This window comes from Nelumbo nucifera, chromosome 5 (assembly GCF_055504915.1).
Source record: "Nelumbo nucifera cultivar China Antique chromosome 5, China Antique-T2T, whole genome shotgun sequence".
Classification (NCBI taxonomy): Eukaryota; Viridiplantae; Streptophyta; class Magnoliopsida; order Proteales; family Nelumbonaceae; genus Nelumbo; species Nelumbo nucifera.
In genome coordinates this window covers 31,011,329-31,029,516 of record NC_142653.1, presented here as the reverse complement: position 1 = coordinate 31,029,516, position 18,188 = coordinate 31,011,329, and the positions used below count along the sequence as shown (strand labels likewise).

Genomic DNA, 18,188 nt, shown 5'->3' with positions numbered 1-18,188 from the left:
CCATGCAGCTCTTCTGTGATAACCAAGTTGCTTTACACATTACCGCCAATCCAATTTTTCATAAACAGACAAAACACATAGAGATTGATTGTCATGTTGCCCGCTCTCATCTTCAAGCCCACACCATTGCGACAAGTCACATTCCCTCTAAGTCTCAACCAACTAATTTGTTTACCAAAGCCTTTGGGCATGATCGGTTTACTTTTCTCTTATCCAAGTTAGGCGTTCAATCTCCTACTCCAACTTGAAGGGGAATATTACAACATCAAGAACACGTGCCAATTGATTTCTCCAGCTGGCACTCCAGTTGGCGCCTTCTTTATCTTGATCTTGATTTCTTGCCACTTGCTCGACAAGTTATTGGGCATCAAATTGTATTTATAAATACATTGTGTACCACTAACAAATAATAAGAAATTTCGTTTTATCATTTCAAAGTTGCGCAAACCTTTTGTTTTCTCATCGCAGGTTGGGCTGAGCGTGCATCTTTGCTCATCGCAAACTCTTCTCTCATCGCAACTTGTCAGCCTTAAATTTTAGAGAACCAAAATATTGAAAATTTGCATTTTCGAGCCAACGTGTGATACAAACGTAGGTTGTAACCGACAAGGGTACCCCGACTTAGTGAGTCCTTACGAGGCATTTACAGATTTACTTACGTATTGAAATTGAAATGTTTAAAAAGAAAGAAGAGAAAAACCAATACTTCCAAAATTTCCCCACTGCTAAAAGTACATCCAAATCGTTAATATTTGTGCACTTACAAAATTTTTAAATACAGTTCAGGCTTTTGCGATGAAAGCCAACGAGCTCCCATTCTTATTCAACATGCATGTGTATACAGAGTCGAGGGCTGCATGGTATTTTCAACGGGCCTAGGATCAAGGTGGTATTCATGGTCTCATGGAGGATGGGTGATGGTGAACATCTTACTTCTGCCCCATATCACAGCCTCCCATACATTGAGAGAATACTCTTCAGTTTCTTCGCTTCTGGCTTCAAGGCATCGAAACTCACCGAGATTGGTATCCTCCAACTCCAATTTCCAAACTAGGTTGAAGAGGAAGGGGCAAAGAAAAAGAGGTACTGTCAGAGAAGCTTATTATTAAGCAAATCTAAAGGAAAATTAGTTGCATGTGTCAGTTGACAGTGAAAAACCAAAGGCCACTGTCAGTATCTCATGTATTTGTACCTGTACCTGTGGAAGTGGAAATGCAGGGTAGAAGTAGAACTGAAGAATCAGTAGAAAATAAAATTAGTCCCCCCCCCAAAAAAAAAAAAATATATATATATATATATATATATATATATATATATATATCCAAAACCCGATCCAACATCCAATCCAGCTATTTCAAATTTTAATAATCCATTTACACGATTGGATTAGATTCAATTTAACCCCATCCAATCTGATTAAAACCCAAATTTGATTAATATTGTATTATATTATATTATATTATATATTTTATATTTAAATAAATTTATATGTTCAACTATGATACTGAAAAAAAAAAACCTGTAACCAATGAAACGATATCATAAAAGTGGTAACCAATCAGGTAGTATTTATCAAAATTCACGCCAGGGGGTATTCATTGGTCAAAGCCATTCCAGTATCACGTCTTTCTTTTTCTTTGGTCCAGCATCATGTCTTTCTAGCAGCATAAGTTAAAAAGTGGTTAACATTTTTTAAATAATTTTTTAATTTTTGGTTTTAAAAATATAAAGCAAACTTGGATTAAATAATCTGGATCCAATCCAAATTCAATAGGCTCCAAATCCAATCTGAGATCCCTAGATCCAATCATATTTGGATGTTGCTGGATCTGATCCAAATCCAACCAATTACAGCCCCACTAGCCAACACTTTCCCGTTTCCACCAGGCTCTTTTTTGGAACCAAGTGGCAAAATATTGAAAGTGGTGGATTAGCAAATCCTTCTTCATCCCACTTTTCCCTTCCAAATCTGAACACAACACAAGAGTATTCCTAGTTCAGTACTACATAAACAGGAAATTTGAAGTGTAATCTGTAACTTGCCACTCAGCATCTGTGACTTACCTGTGTTGCTGGAATGTTCATCCTAGCAGAATTTCCCAAACCAAGAATATCTTGCATGGGTATGATGGCAATACGGGCCACTGAAGACATTACAGCTTGAATCAAAGTCCATGAAATATCTTCTTCACTAATTGAAAGGTATTTCATGACCTGCCACAGAAGTTGCAATTATTTGATAAATGAGAAGAAATTGCAATTAAATTGAATATACAGCTAGATGTAAAATCAAATTGAACCTGCTAACTAGTGAAATTCTAAGATGATAACATGATCCAGAAAACATGTTTGTTATACTTCATACTCTTTCACAAGATACTCACATTGGACTTCTCTTCCTGCTTCAAGTTTTCCCACCAACCTCGAACCTGAAAACTATGCAAATGTGTTAAGAGTTATTCCTATAAATAAAATAACCCTAACATCATTACTTCAGGACAGAAACAAACTGTACAAGTTAATCCAGTTCTGTCATTCTAGATCTCCATGTACTGTCATCTCTTTTCTGATCATCCAGAGGATCTAGTGGATAAAATAAGCTTCCACCTAAAAGATCTTCTATGTGACCCACTGAACTACCATCTGGATCCTTGCAGGTGTCACATGTACCATAGGGAGTATAGTTCTTTTCACTTGCATGTTCTACTAAAGTGGAAATGGTATACGTAAGAGCAGTCTATTTGAACAATAGTCACCCAAAGAATTAGAGCAGGTTGGGAAAAATGGAGGGGTGCACCTGAACTTTGGTGTGATAGATGAATACCACTTAGATTAAGGCCCCATTCGTTTTTCAGGAAGCTACTTATCCATGTTCTTTTATTTCCAAGTAAATAAGATGATGACTGTTTTAGCCATAAAAATCCATTATTAAAAAGGGAAATTTTGTCTCATCCAAGTGTTGGCAATATTCCCCCCAGGTGGGAAAGTTACCCACCGAGGGGATAAGTATCACTTGCCAAGGTAAGTGGTACCCAGGGAAAATGAATTTTCCATGGACCCCACATAAATCTGAAAAAAGAATGGGCATCTTGGTCAATGGAAACCAAAATCCCATTGACCGACTTTCCCCCCTCCTAAAATCTGAAAAACAAATGGGCCCTAAAAGGAAAATTCTATTAAACAGTTGTACGCCAGCTGTGTTGTATGGAGCAGACTGTTGGGCAGTTAAGAAACAACATATCCAGAAACCTAGGAGTAGCTCCAATAGGTGATAAAATGAGAGAGAAAGAGAGGGTAGACTAAGATGGTTTGGTCACATGCATAGAAGACCACCTGTAAGTACATGCAGTCCTCCGTTGTCATAATCATGATGAAGGCATCAAAACAGAGACACATATATACTTGCGATGAGCTCAAAAAGCCACCCGGGACTTGTGATGAGCATGAAATACCTCCTGAGACCTGCGATGAGCAATGAGTATTGCCTGAGACTCATGACAGAAAAAATGATATCGCCAACCTAAGCTGAGATGAACCCAATACATTACTAGCACCCTGCGATGGACACGAAATGGTAGTCCATACTGTAACGAACAGTAAATACACCCCGACACCAGCAACACCCGCCTGCGGGTGATTGACACCCTTTCCAATCACAACGAGCTGTGACGAGCATAGTTGTCAAGGCAACACCTAGGCGACTAGGCGATTTTTAGAAGTCACCGCGCCCACGCATTATATCATTCTTGAATGCCTTTATATATATTGTATCATTTTATTGGTTGGTTTTATTTTATTAGAATACATCCTATTGTATGTAACAACTTTTTTTTATAAAGATAAATCATCTTTTACTAAAGCTACGAAAGTTTCTTTGGGTTTTTGCATTTTGAACCGAGACTGAGAAGAGAAGCCAAAGACTCGGTCCAAGTCATCCAAGACCTCCCGGTAAGTTTCTTCTTCGCCTCTTCAATCTCCTCCTCCCTCCTTCCTCAAATTAACCTGGTACTCCAGTATTTTATTTTCTATTTAAAAAAAAAAAAAACTTTTGGAAACAAAACAGGGGCTCCACCCCCTTCTTCTTCTTCTTCTTAAACAGGGGCTGCGCCCCAACTTTCTAAAACTTTCCTGTATTTTTTTTGCACTATTTTTTAATAATGCTTTTTTTGGACGAAATAGGGGCTCTGTGCCTTCATTTTTCTCTCCTTTTTTCGCAGCATTCTCCCTTTTTTGCTCTATGTCCTCTAACTCCTACGTTTTTTTTTCTTTTTTAAGAAATATTTTTTGGGAACAAAACAGGGGCTCTGTCCCTTTACTTTTCTCTCTTTTTTTTTTTTGCTACATTCCTTGTTTTTTGTTGGCCTGAAACAGGTATGATGTATATGATGGAATTTTATGTTTTATTTGAATGAATTTACTGCTAATAACCAGTATACGGTATGTTGGTCAGTATAAAAATCAAACAGTAGCTTAAGAACGGTTAGGGATCTTTATTTTATACTTTCAAATTCCATTGCCTAGGTTAGGCACCTGGGCAACTGAGCACTTCTTCTTCTTCTTCTTCTTAAACAGGGGCTGCGCCCCAACTTTCTAAAACTTTCCTGTATTTTTTTTTGCACTATTTTTTAATAATGCTTTTTTTGGACGAAACAGGGGCTCTGTCCCTTCATTTTTCTCTCATTTTTTCGCAGCATTCTCCCTTTTTTGCTCTATGTCCTCTAACTCCTACGTTTTTTTTTTCTTTTTTAAGAAATATTTTTTGGGAACAAAACAGGGGCTCTGTCCCCTTATTTTTCTCTCTTTTTTTTTGCTACATTCCTTGTTTTTTGTTGGCCTGAAACAGGTATGATGTATATGATGGAATTTTATGTTTTATTTGAATGAATTTACTGCTAATAACCAGTATACGGTATGTTGGTCAGTATAAAAATCAAACAGTAGCTTAAGAACGGTTAGTGATCTTTATTTTATACTTTCAAATTCCATCCCCTAGGTGCCTAGGTGCCTAGGCACCTGGGCAACTGAGCACCCAGTGGTCGCCTAGGTGCGTTGACAACTATGGTGACGAGGCACCTCAGAAATAACCAAGCGGAACCTGAGCGCGCTAGATAGACCCAAAACCTCATCCCCTGCCATGTGGCCATGAGGAAACCCATAATGGGATGTAGCTTGCATGTGCTAGGCAAGAATCCTCAAGGTAAAGGGAATTTGTTCTCAGAGGATCTCATTGCACACATGGCGAAACCCCAGTGGCGTTCCCTTGATAACCGGCATAAAGACGAGGATCCCCTTTCCTAATAGAAATCAAACCCTTTTTGGAATCCTTCTCCTTAAAGTATCAGGATCTCCCTTATAAAAAGAGGCCGTACTTTATGACCAGCGGACATTCTCTTCGACCACCTTACTACCCAACTCTAGTAAGATTTTCCAGAAGCAAAAGCCTACCCATTATTTCCCCCACGGCCTCCAACCCTAATCCTTCTTCGTCCTTCAAGGAGACCACCCTATCTAGCCTCACCACCATACTTACACCACCAACTGCTCCAATTAGAAGAAGTGATTTGTTACAAGTGGAAGGGGCTAGAAGATTTAGGGGTAGACCAAAAAGGACATGGTAAAAGTATTAAGAAATGATTTAAGCACTAATAATTTTACAACGAATATGGCTTTAAATAGATTGGTTTGGCAAAACAGAATTCGTGTAGCTGACCTCATATAGTTAGGATTCATAATGATAATGATGATGACGACACAAATAAATCTCAAACAAAAATTTTTGAAGATGTCAGGAATTACTCCATATCAAGTAATGTGACATTCCAATAACTTCTTGATAAATAAATAGTCAATTTTTCAAGTTCATAGGAAGGAGGAATAAAATTAAAAATAGGGGACACTTACCGTATCGTTATCATGAGTTCCAGTATACACTACTTGATTAGGCTCATGATTATGAGGCAGATGAGGATTATCTGAGTCACTTCCAAATGCTGTACCAAGAAAATATCACGAAAAGCAAGTTCAAAAGAATTTCTGAGGATAAATATTTGGAAAACACTAGCACCTGTGGAAACTAATTACCAAACTGGAGAACAGCCATTCCAGGTGCTCCAATTGCTTTCCTTAGCTGAACTACATCCTCCGTGATTACTCCCTTTATGATAAATAGTGAAAAGAAGAGAAATGACAATATTAGAGGCATATCATTTATCAAAAAGCCACAGGCCCACAGATTTTTGGAAGTAGAAACAGACAAATACAACTACAATAATAATTTGATACATATTGATATACCATCCAATAAATGCTGCCAATTGGTCCTAAATTCATGTAATTTTCTAAAGTCTGTGGAGATTCACAATTGCATCAAAGTGTTATTAAAGTCTTAAAAGTTTCCTTTATTACATTGTTATTAGATAGGCAACTGCAATACTAGACAAGAAGCACTACAAATTTCACAATGACACCTTGGATGGTTGGGAATAGACTCATATTTTCCATGTGCATTGGGCACATGGAAAGGAGAATTGGACAAAAGAATGATCATGGAAGAAAATTTGGTAGGCTGCTGGTATTTATTAGTGTCCCATCCCACCGGCTTCAGAACCAGTGGTAAGGGGCCACAAGAATGCCAGTCATATGTGTAGAGGTTCTTACCCTAAGATTATATAAGCAGTAATCAGTACCATCCTAATATAATACCATCAGGCTTTGACAATCAACATCACAAACTGAAATCAAATAAAAATATGGTTGGAAGGCTGGTATACAACAAACCATACCAAGTCTTCTGCTATTATGTTGATCTTTCCAACAGCTTTGAATATGGCATCAAATAATGCCTTCCTTGGTCCAGCCTACAGTCAACGAGGGGAAAAGGCATTTAGTTTCGATTGTTAGGTTAAAAAGAAACAAGAAATAAATGCTCATAGGTCTGACCTTCCATTGGCCAACCATTGCAATCTTTGCTTCTGCAAAGTCATGCAATTAGGATTACTATAATATACATAGCAAACAGAAATTCAAGCTATATAACATAAATGGTCTCACCCGAAGGAACAGCCCAAAAGCCAGCAAATCCTCGAAAATGGTCTATCCTGAACTCATCATACAGATTATATGCACGCTTTATTCTCTGTATCCACCAAGCAAATCCATCATCTTCCATTGCTTCCCAATCATATAGAGGACTTCAAGTACAAAAGGCAACATTGAAGTGATTAGAAATGCCAAGTTAGGTAACATTACCTACTACAGATAAGTGAAAACTTTAATACTGCAGTAATATCATTCAATAAGAATGGAAAAGGATTAGAAAATTTTAGTGCTAAAAAAAGAAACTTTTCTTAATAGATGTCATAAGTTAGCTGAACAAGTTTTTACGGTTTAGGTCTCATAAACTTTCTGAACAGGACATAAAGACAAAATATAGCATTGTTTTTAATAAACAGTTTTAGCTTTAAGATATTACTACGAAGTCCTGGGGTCCAGCTGAGAGAATGAGTATACTGGTATGTCTACTTGTTCTGTTCCATCAGCTCTGAGTCAGCTGTATGCTGTTTACATATCCCCTCCCTGGAGACATCCTCAAGTTTGGGCAGTTTCTTTTTAATGTTTTACATTATTAATAAAGCTTATCTGATCGTGCTTCTAATCCAAATTTAACATATTATACATAAGATATATCTCAAATCCCAATCCCTCTCTTTCTATTTACCTTTTGTAGCCCTTTCTGTTTTTTGGTTCTTACTCTTTAATCCTACCTTCAATAAACATGTCCAGCCCCTCTAATAAATACCTAGGGTCATCCAGTCATGTCAGTTTATGGCAAAGCATATCTACCAAGTGGAACCAATAACTAGTGGTCCAGCTTCTGAACATGACCAACATCAGTTAGACTAGGAAAATTACATAAGAATCAAATATAGGTATACAGAAATTCTGTCAGACTTGGACAGAACAGAAAATAAGAATGCTCACCGGTCAAAGTTTTACCAGTTAACCAGCCAGTTAGCCCACTCAATCCATGAAAACCATCATTTAACTGGGAATCTAACTGGATCACGGTCATGGTTCAACCATCCAGTCCAAGTCTGACATCACTGGTATATAGTAATAGAATTGTGAAAGAAATTGTATGCAATCAAGATAAATTGATTTTACTTAAGTCCATCTGACCAAGTCAATTTCCAAAGCAGCACATCTATGAGTGGAACAAATTTAATAGTGGGTTCCCTACACATGCATTGATGCACCAAATCCACATCAACCAGTATTGTGTTAGTCATCTTATAGTAATCTGTATGGGGATCACAGACAAAGTCTTCATTACGCAATGCTCTATTTGACTAAAAACTTGTAAGATTTTCACTATCAAAGTGTCTAAAAACTAAAAAGTTAAATATACTTGGTGATATCCAGTATAATAGCAACCTGCCCCAAAGCTGGCCAGTTTCGCTGAAGGCATCTGGGGGAACACCACTGACTAGGGAAGGAAAACCACTCCTGCTCTGCAGAGAGAGAGAGAGAGAGAGAGAGAGAGAGCATTAGGCTAAGAAGTTCATGAAACTAAGGTGATTTATATCTGTCACAACCCCATCAAGAAATACTAACCAAAAGAAATTGTTTCCTATTTGCCCAGACATCTGCACTGTGATACCCTACATATATGGGCATATCTCCCATTATGTTGATTCCTTTCATATGTGCATAGTTGCGAACTTTCTGCCATTGCCTTTGAAATAAGAACTGTTGTGCAATAAATATGTCTATCTGCATTCATAAAAGAATGAACAAGTTTCCTTAAGGAATAGAAATGTCAAGTAGAATATCCAGGACACCACTGTCTCACAGATGTATTCAGATTGTAAACCAGCACTCACAAAGTCCTTTTGGCTTTGGTTTATTTCCTCCAAGGCCACAAGATGGCGGTTTTTTAAAGGTGCAGGCCACTCATTCCAAGTGAAAGTATTTAGAGCATTGTCAATAGCTGCAAAATAAGCTGCATCTTCTAGCCATCCTAAAAAGAAAGTAAACAGAATTTGCAATATCATATGAGAAAAAGACAACTTAGAAATTGAGTAGTACAAGGCCATAAAGAGAAAAAAAATGGTATCAAAAGATTATGACATCCATGTATATTTGTTTGAAATTTTAACAACGCTATATGGAAATCTTAAATACAATAGTGCATAACTAGACTCATCATCATCTAACCCTTATCCCAACTATATGGGGTCGGCTACATGAATCCCGTTCACCATTCCTTGTTTAATGTCATATCCATTGTTAAATTCATCATCATCATCATCATGCAACCCTTATCCCAACTACATGGGGTCGGCTACATGAATCCTGTTTCTCCAGTCTGGTTCTGTTTAATGACATATCCAATGTTAAATTATTGGCACGTAAATCATTTCTTACTAATTCTACCCATGTCCTTTCTGGTATACCCCTTGCCCTTCTAGCCCCTTTCAACTTGTAACAAACCAATTCTTACTATGGGCACTGTTGATAGTCTTCTATGCAGTATGCACATGACCAAACCATCTTAGGCTATTTTCATTTTTATCACCTATTGGAGCTACTCCTAAGGTCCTACCAATGACTTCATTTCTGATCCTATCCTTTCTAATTTTTCCATTCATCCATCTCAGCAAACGCATTTCTGCCACACCCATTTTCTGGACATGTTTCTTGACTGCCCAACACTCTGCTTCATACAACATAACTGGCCTTACAACTCTTTTATAGAATTTTCCTTTTAATCTAAGTGGTATTCACCTATCACTTACAACTCCAGATGCACCCCTCCATTTTGCCCATCCTACTCTAATTCTATGGGCAACATCCTCCTCAGTCTCTCCATTATTATAAATTGCCAAACCAAAGCACCAAAAAAGGTCACATTGATTTATCTCTTGGTCTCCAATCCTAAGTGTACCCTGATTTGCACTCCCATCGTCATTAAATTTACATGCCATATATTCTGTTTCAGAGCTACTTACTTTAAAACCTCTTGTTTCTAACGAATTTATCCATAAGCTTAGCTTTGCATTTAATCCTCCATTAGTTTCATCAATTAAAATGATGTCACCAGCAAACAACATGCACCATGTGAACTCCTCTTGAAAATGTTTAGTCGGTTCATCCATGATCAGTGCAAATAAATAGAGATAGGATTAGCTGAACACTTCAGCTGTTCAGCAGGCTGTGGAACCAATGACAAGACTCCACACCAGTTTTAAAAGTACATGAGGCCCACAATCATCAACCTCTCAGTGTGGGCCCCATGTATTTTAAGACTGGTGTGGAGTCTTATCATTGATTCCACAGCCTGCTGAACAGCTAAATCGTTCAGTTAATCCAAATTCAAATAAATAAGAACAAAGTGTTGAACCTTGGAGAAGGTCCATTGTAACTGTAAAAATCTGATGTCTCTCCCACAAGTGACAAGTGTTCTAACATTGGTTGTTGCACCACCATACATATCCTTAATTAGGTCTATATACTTACTTTGAACCCCTTTCTTGTCCAAGAACCACCATATTATCTCTCTAAGAACTTTATTGTATACTTTCTCTAAATCAATGAACACCATATGGAGATCTCTCTTTTTCTCTCTAAACTTTTCTATCAATCTTCTCAAAACAAAGATAGCTTCCATGGTTGATCTCCCTAGATGATGAAAATATAAAAGCTAACTATTATTTATTAATATAAAATGTAGCACCACATAAACATAGCTTGTAAAAACTTAAATTGTGACATGACTTCTAAAGTCAACTACATAACTCCCAAGTCAGAAAGCTATAACTTCCTATGGAAAAGGTTCTTGTGTTCTTATTATCCAATCCTTCTTATGAGAATAGAGCTCACGTCAAATTCGATGACTGTTTCTTATATCAATTTAAGGGAAAAAACAATATCGAGGAGAATATCAATAATAGGAAAACAAATGCTGCTCAATATTTCATTTCCTCAACTATTTCCAAATCAAACATTTATTTCTATTGGTAGAATGTTTGTACTAGAACATTTCACTACAATAAGCCATGAAAGATCCATGAGTAAATAAGTCTAAAAGCTTTTTTTTCATCAATAATAAGTCTAAAATCTTTAATTACCTAATATTTGAGGGTCTCTACGAAATTGTTCAAACTGACTTTTCAGCTCCCCTTCACTCAAAAGGACCCTCTCTGCAGCCTAAAGATGAAGTAGATATTATAAACATATTAATATGATAACATCAAAAAGGAGAGAGTAACATGGATTTGAAGTTGAGCAAAAACATTTCCATGCTACACAAAACCCATATTAAGTAGTAAGAAAGTGATGCAGATGCAAAAACAAGGAAAGAATTCATGGGGAAACAAACCAATTCTCCAATTACTATACCAATTTCAGAATTTTTGGGTTATAGGATATTGGTACTCTTTTAGTTTTTTTTTTTTCAAGTTGTTGGTATCTTAATAACTATTTTTTAGAATTTTGTTGTTGTTTTGAAATTATTAGTTGTGGTAACTCTTGGGCTTACTATTTATAGTAATTCTCATAATTTCCATTTTTAGTAAATCTTTGGTTAACTATTTTAGTGATTTTTCTGATGTCTTTAAATTAAAATACTATTTTAGGAATTCAACAAGGCCCCCCCCCCCTTCAGATAGTGTCATGCATCTTCATTCTTCTTAATACAAGAAACCTTTTTTTATCAATAATTCTTAATACAAGACATCTTTCATAAAAAGTGAAACAAAAAAAAAAGATCCACTTGCCCCTTCTTCTTCCTCCTCATCCCCCCCCCTCCACTTAAGGAGGCTTACGCCTTTTATGTTCTGAACTATACCTCACGCCTCCTGGCAACGAAACGCCTCGTGTCATGTCTCCACATTTTAAAACATTGCAGTAAAACTTTATGTTACTGATAAAAAAGGTTTGGATCTGCTCTACCTAACAATATTGGCTCCAAATATCATGGAAGTGTTTAAATATTAACAATAATCAAAATACACCTTAAAGGTTAGGCATGGCACAGATTTAAGTAATCTGTTGTGGTTAAAAAGTGGTAAAATACAAAAGAGAGGTACACACTCCTTTCTTCAATAAAATTGTTAACTTTTCTCAAAAAAAAAGTGGTAAAATAAATTTGGTGATTTCATGATTATTTGACTTGCTTGACTTCAAATTTTTTAGGGCAGCTAGATCCACATGTTGCTTAAATTGTCCAAGGATAATTTATCAAAAAAAAAAAAAAAGTCCCAGGGATGATACTGGATACCCATAAATTGACACATATGAATGTCTCAGACTAATTCCAACTTAAGCAACCTACTTCTTGAAAGTTCATTAAGAATGAAGTTGCTTGGGGTTCATTTAAATGAGAGCCTGCAAAAATAGATTTATTCCCTTGCTGTTACCCAAGTTTTGCTTGTAAAAGCACCAAGAGATGAAAGATGGATTCTCCAGGAAAAAAAGGAAAGAAAAATTTACTGTAGTTAGAAAGGAAAACACCTAGATATCTCCTATTTTTCCATTTCCTAGTGTTATGCACTTAGGCTGATGGGTGTAACTAACTCCAAGAAAGGTTATGTTAGAATCAAGTTGTTATCTTAGAATGTAGCTAATTCATCAAGTTCCTAGCCTGTGGTGTAACTACTTAAAGAAGAGAACAATGTTTAGAATCAACAGAAAAAGTAAAAATATTTCTGAAGATGCCCTAACATGTTAAAAAGAACACAAATCATAAACAAGGTGTGATAATGTAGCAACACCCTGAGCATTCTATAAGGTTCCTATTTTAGTTTTTAGAGTGTATGTGTGTTTGTGCCTCTGACAATCAGTTATACATGCATACATATATATTATGCATAGTACGACAAAATCAGGCATGCTTTCTGAGGAAGCTATTATAGTTAGCATTCACACATTAAAATCATTTAAGGAGCACAACTGCACAAGTAATAACATATAAAGAATGCAGCATTGCCACTGAAGCAAATATGGAACAAGTGACGCCATCTTCAATAAGGCAGTCACTTCATACATTATGTAATATATAATCTATACTAGAAAGTGCAAGAAGAGTTAAATATGATGCTTCTCCACATATTTTACCTTTGCTATCAAAGGGTCTTTTATGCTAGCAACAGTTGTGAAATTCACACGGTCAGCAATCCTAAACACATAATGCAGCATAATATTAATAAGAAAAACACATACGTTAAAAGTGAAAACAAAAAATTAAGGGTGTGTTCAGTTTATGGTTGTTTTCATGTTTCATGACATGACAGAAATGAGTAATCTGTATGAAGTTGCAGGTTCTGGAACCAGCAATACATGGTTCCAGGGCCAGCATAATAAGCATTTTTTGAACACAACTCTTAATAGCCTTCTCAACCAAGCAACATGGTTCACTGAATTAAGCATGACTTAGCAGTTATATAGTGTGTCTCACACACCAATATAACTCATATCATAATGTTTCTGCTCAATAATGACCATACGATCAAAAGTAATCAAAGGTAATAATGAAAGTACACATACACATGAGTCGCACAATCAATACTAACATATCATGGTTCAATAATTGAACCACAAATAGAACAGCCTCTTATATTGTCTGGTTCAAAAAAAAAGCAGCCATTTTCCAAAAAAAAAATGGTATGGTTCTAGAACCATACCATCATTTTTCAGAACACCATGTAAGTTTGTCAATCCCATACATCAAGCAATTATTTAAAAAAAAAAAAAAAAAAAAAAAAAAGATAAAGGATAAAAAGAAAAACTTACATTGGTTTTGGAAGTTCATGCTTCATCAACAAACCATCCTTAACTAACTCATCAAGAGAAATCAAAAGGGTGTTACCACAATTTGCATCCTGCAGATGATCATCAAAATATCTTTAAATTCCTTGATATACATGGGTAAGAGTTGGGCAAAATTCCAAAACAGTTTTCCCACAAACTGCACATGAGATGAGACACATAAAGAAGGGTTGGTACCAACTGCAGGAAGATGCCAAGAAGATTAATTGTGTTATAGTCAATGAAACTGAATCTGAATTTGGACAAATTAGCATCTTTTTCTTCTTTCCAAAATGTCAACAGCAAGGAGTACATCAAATGGTTAGCAACTTAATCATATAATTTCCAATGTAGCACCCATCATGTAGATTATGATGTGATTTTATACCTAGGAAATCTAGGTAGCACTTATTAAATGGTATGCTCTAAACCCACCTCGTACAAAATGGATATACTATAAAATAATTATAGTAACCACAGGATCATGTACGAATCGCTTGTCTACAACCATGAGCTCTTTTGTCTTCGCAGAAATTTCCTTTTATGGTGAAAAGCTAACCATGCAGTTGATTTTTTGCCTCCTAAAGTACTCCTTACAATGAAATATCCTTTATCCTCCTGATTTCCAACTTCCAAAATTTAGTACACAATGATTTGAGATAAATGCTATGAAGATGCCTTTGCTTCTAGCATGCAGTCATTTGTTTTATCGATGCTAGTAGAGGGAACCATATCAACATAAACAAAGCCATTATCGATGCTAGTCCCTGCAATCTGGGATCTTGGAACTGGCACATTGGATACAAACCTAACCACTGGCATTTTTTGCAGAAGCAATGGCCTCCTGGGAACTAGAAAAGACATGGCAGATGCAAAGAACTTTAACAAGCAAGAAATATGGATTCTGCTTTATATGCAACATAATCCAAAAAATGGACCACCATTTACAAAAAACAAACAAAAAAATAGAACAAAATACCACGCAAACCACCTGACCCCCTTTAAGCCTGTCAAAACACCAGTGAGAAAAGAAATCAATCAAGAAGATTGACCTTATCATATAAACCTGGAAACGTTCATTACAAACCATAGTGGTTCCTGGACGTACTAACACATTATGTGGGAGGTTTAGAACTTGGCATAGAAGCTGAATACAAACTTCTTTTGGTTTCCCAGGGAGCAAATAGATATCCATAGTAGGGTGTAATCTTCCAAGTGGGGAGTATGTACATAGAGGGGTGGCTAGCAGGGGCTAAGGCAGTATGAGGGGTGTGAGGCATGCATATTTTAGTATATTATTCTTTCTATTCATAATTAATAACAGTGAATCTTCGTTACCAATCAAAGAACCATTCATTACAAAATAGAAACCACACCAAACATCAAGAACAAAAGTAAAACCCCAGAAAACATCACCACCGCCAATGTATAGGAGCCCTGGAATATAAAACTCCTCTAGATGTTTAAGTGATCAGAGTTCCTACTCGATCCCTCTTCTTCCTCTGATGTCTGGACTCTGGTATCTTTTCCCCTGCTCCCTTCAAGTTTTCATTTTTATAGTTTCCCTTTCCAAAAAAAATGCATATCCTGACCACGCACCCCCCATAATGATCGCCACTCTTCACATAATTTATCTAAGTAAAGCATTCCAGTGCAACAATGTTTAAGTTACTAGTGAAACGGTCTAGTAAAGAAGATAAAGTTCACCTGGCCAGAGTAAGGGGATCCTTCTTCATTAGCCTTCCTCCCAGGAGGGACAAGAGGGAGAACCTGCAAGTATGCAGCCACTCTGAATTAAATCCAGCTTCCTATAAGTGATGTAAGATATCCTCATAAAAGCCAGGAAAAATCATATCATTAAAATCGAAAAGAGAAAAGAATAAAGCAATACAGAATTTAAAATGTAATAACCAAAAGTAGAAGCAGACCTGCCAAATGGAGCAACCAGCTTCGTGAAGCCAATCCAAGAAGCGAAAGGCCTCTTCACCAAAATCTCCAATACCATATGGTCCTGGCAATGATGTCGGATGAAGCAGAACACCAGCTCTTCTCCGATCTTTCGGATCCGCCTTAGGGAACCATTCTCCATAGTCATCCGGCAAATCCTCTCCGACGCTGACGAGATCAGCAGTAACAGTCTCGCTCGAAAATCGTCGCTCAAACACTCTTCTCTTGGTTTCGGGCTTCAAACCATTGAAACAGCAAGCATTGTTCCTTATGGCGCTGGCAGTGAACGAAGGAGATGAAAATTTGCAAAATTTGAGAGGGAAGAGCTGGCTTGAAGAATAATATACAGAGGAAGGACGAATAGAAATAGAAATGCAAATCTCCATTAAAAGGAAACTAGAAAAGTTCTCTAGAACCCAACCACCAAAACGTAGAGAGTAAGGAATGGCTGAATAAAAAACGAGGAGCGAAAAGAGAATGAGAATTTCAGGGCGCTAATTTGGACAGCAGTTGCAGCCATGCGTTTGGATCCACCATCGTCGATAAAATATCGAGAGAGCAAAGAACGCGAGCGAAACAGAGAGAAATCGACAAATGGGCACTTGTCTGGGTATCTGAATCCTGACCCATTGTCCCCCTCCACTTGAGGAGAGAGGGTTTCAACTCCCAAAGTGCAAACTTCGAGGTTCGAGCCGACGGTTCAGGCTGCTTACACTTCACCCGCTGAGGGGCCAGGGGAATGATTTCTATTCAACGAAGAGAGTAATGCTCTCTACAACTCTTGGATTCTTCGCCCTAGATACAACGAAGAAATCCAATTGTAGCATAAATTCCTTTGCTAGCAAGGTGATTGATGTAAAAAATTACCATCATTATGTCTTCAAATTTATTAAGCACAAGAGCTTTATTTGTAAACGTAAAAGAGTGCAGTGTAACTCTATTTTAACTTATAGTTATTAGTACTGGCATGGTTTTGTCTATCCAATGAACAAAGAATTGATTTAAAGAAATTGGTTGTTGTCTTATTTTTCAAAAAGAGGGATTGAATAACTGTATCAGACAGGATTCATGATTATCAGAATTCATTCTTTTCTGAAAGGATTGTGAGAATGAGAATCCTGAGAATTAATGCCAAACGAGGCCTTAACATCCCCATTTGGTATCAAAATATCTCAACGATTCTTCTCACTTGCTTTTGTCCTTATATCTTAATATCCATACATACATAACCTTTCCCTTATAATAATTGTATAAAGTTGTAAGGGGTGTTGTCTATATTCACAAACATTTATCAATATCAACATCAAACATCAATCAAATATCTATTCCTCTAACGAATAGTGAAATAACAATGCCGCCTCCTTGTTTAAAGATTTAATAAAAGGGGTTGTTTCCCTTTTTATTAATTCAATATGACTGTGCTCTTTTAATATGCTTATGAAGAGGTCACTTTGGCTGCTTGGAAAAAAAACAGCTGTTTTAGGAGCCTTGGCGTAAATATTATTTTACCCGCACTCGTTATGAAATATCATTCACAATAGCTTTTCAAAACAACCCAAACTGTTTTTTACAAACAGCCAAAGTTTTTTCACTTTTGAATGGAATTTATGTTTTTTTTTTAAATAAATAGTCATTTTATTCTTATCATCGTCCAACAAAACCTTTTAGGGTCCGTTTGGTTCACACTCAGAATCGGAATTGAAATCCTTTGAAATCGGAATCGGAATAGTCTATTCTCATAGTATGTTTGGTTCAGAAATGAATGGAAATGAAAATTGGAATCATCCGGAATGAAATTTCATTCCCAAGGGAGGGGCAGGGAATTGCCATTCCCTCAAATGGGGGTAGAGTGGCCACAAGCCAAACTTCTCATGAGCTATTCAAGCTCGGCTCGTGAAAAGTTCGGTTCAATTTAAATCGAGCTTTGAGCCAAACTCGAGCCTAATATATAGGCTTGTTTGCTAATCAAGCCAAGCTCGAGCCCAATGAAGATTGGCTCGTAAGGCTGGCGAGCCTAGTATAATAAATAAATATTTTTTTATTACATACATACAAACATATACATATATAAATATATATAATAAATAATTTTTATTACATAATAATATTTTTATTTTTTTATGTACAATGGTAAATAATTTTTATAATTCTTATTTTTTTATATGTAAAATAAAAGCATTATTTATATGTATATTTTTTATTTTTTATATATATAATAATAAATGCTTTTTATAATTCTTAATTTTTTATATGTAAAATAAGAAAAATATTTTTATGTGTATACTTTTTATTTTTTAGAAAAAGAAAAAACTTGACTTGCAGTCGAGTTTGAACCTAACACAATTTCAGCGAATCGAGCTCGAATAGCCAAGTATTTGGCTTAGCTCGAATCCACCCCTAAATGAGGGAATGCCATTCTAACAAGAATGAGAATG

At 36.4% G+C, this 18,188-nt stretch overlaps 1 protein-coding gene across 3 annotated transcripts; it reads right to left on the bottom strand.

Moving 5' to 3' along the window:
* Nucleotides 1-676: 676 nt before the first annotated feature.
* On the bottom strand, nt 677-16,665 carry LOC104600019 (4-alpha-glucanotransferase, chloroplastic/amyloplastic-like). Of its 3 annotated transcripts, none has more exons than XM_010262812.2 (16): nt 15,735-16,665; nt 15,514-15,576; nt 13,792-13,880; nt 13,117-13,177; nt 11,130-11,208; nt 8,883-9,019; nt 8,614-8,772; nt 8,434-8,510; nt 7,051-7,190; nt 6,940-6,971; nt 6,783-6,857; nt 6,082-6,154; nt 5,902-5,990; nt 2,385-2,429; nt 2,065-2,214; nt 677-1,050 (listed from the first exon to the last, which is right to left on the bottom strand). In XM_010262812.2, the coding sequence occupies exons 1-16, from the start codon at nt 16,137-16,139 to the stop codon at nt 946-948; spliced, it is 1,779 nt and encodes a 592-aa protein (XP_010261114.1). In that variant the 5' UTR covers nt 16,140-16,665; the 3' UTR covers nt 677-945. The 3 variants fall into 3 exon arrangements, with proteins under 3 accessions (XP_010261114.1, XP_088743459.1, XP_010261116.1); XM_088887333.1 differs by lacking the exon at nt 677-1,050 and adding an exon at nt 1,072-1,231 and having other exon boundaries at nt 15,735-16,551; XM_010262814.3 differs by lacking the exon at nt 677-1,050 and adding an exon at nt 1,627-1,969 and having other exon boundaries at nt 15,735-16,551.
* Nucleotides 16,666-18,188: the final 1,523 nt, after the last annotated feature.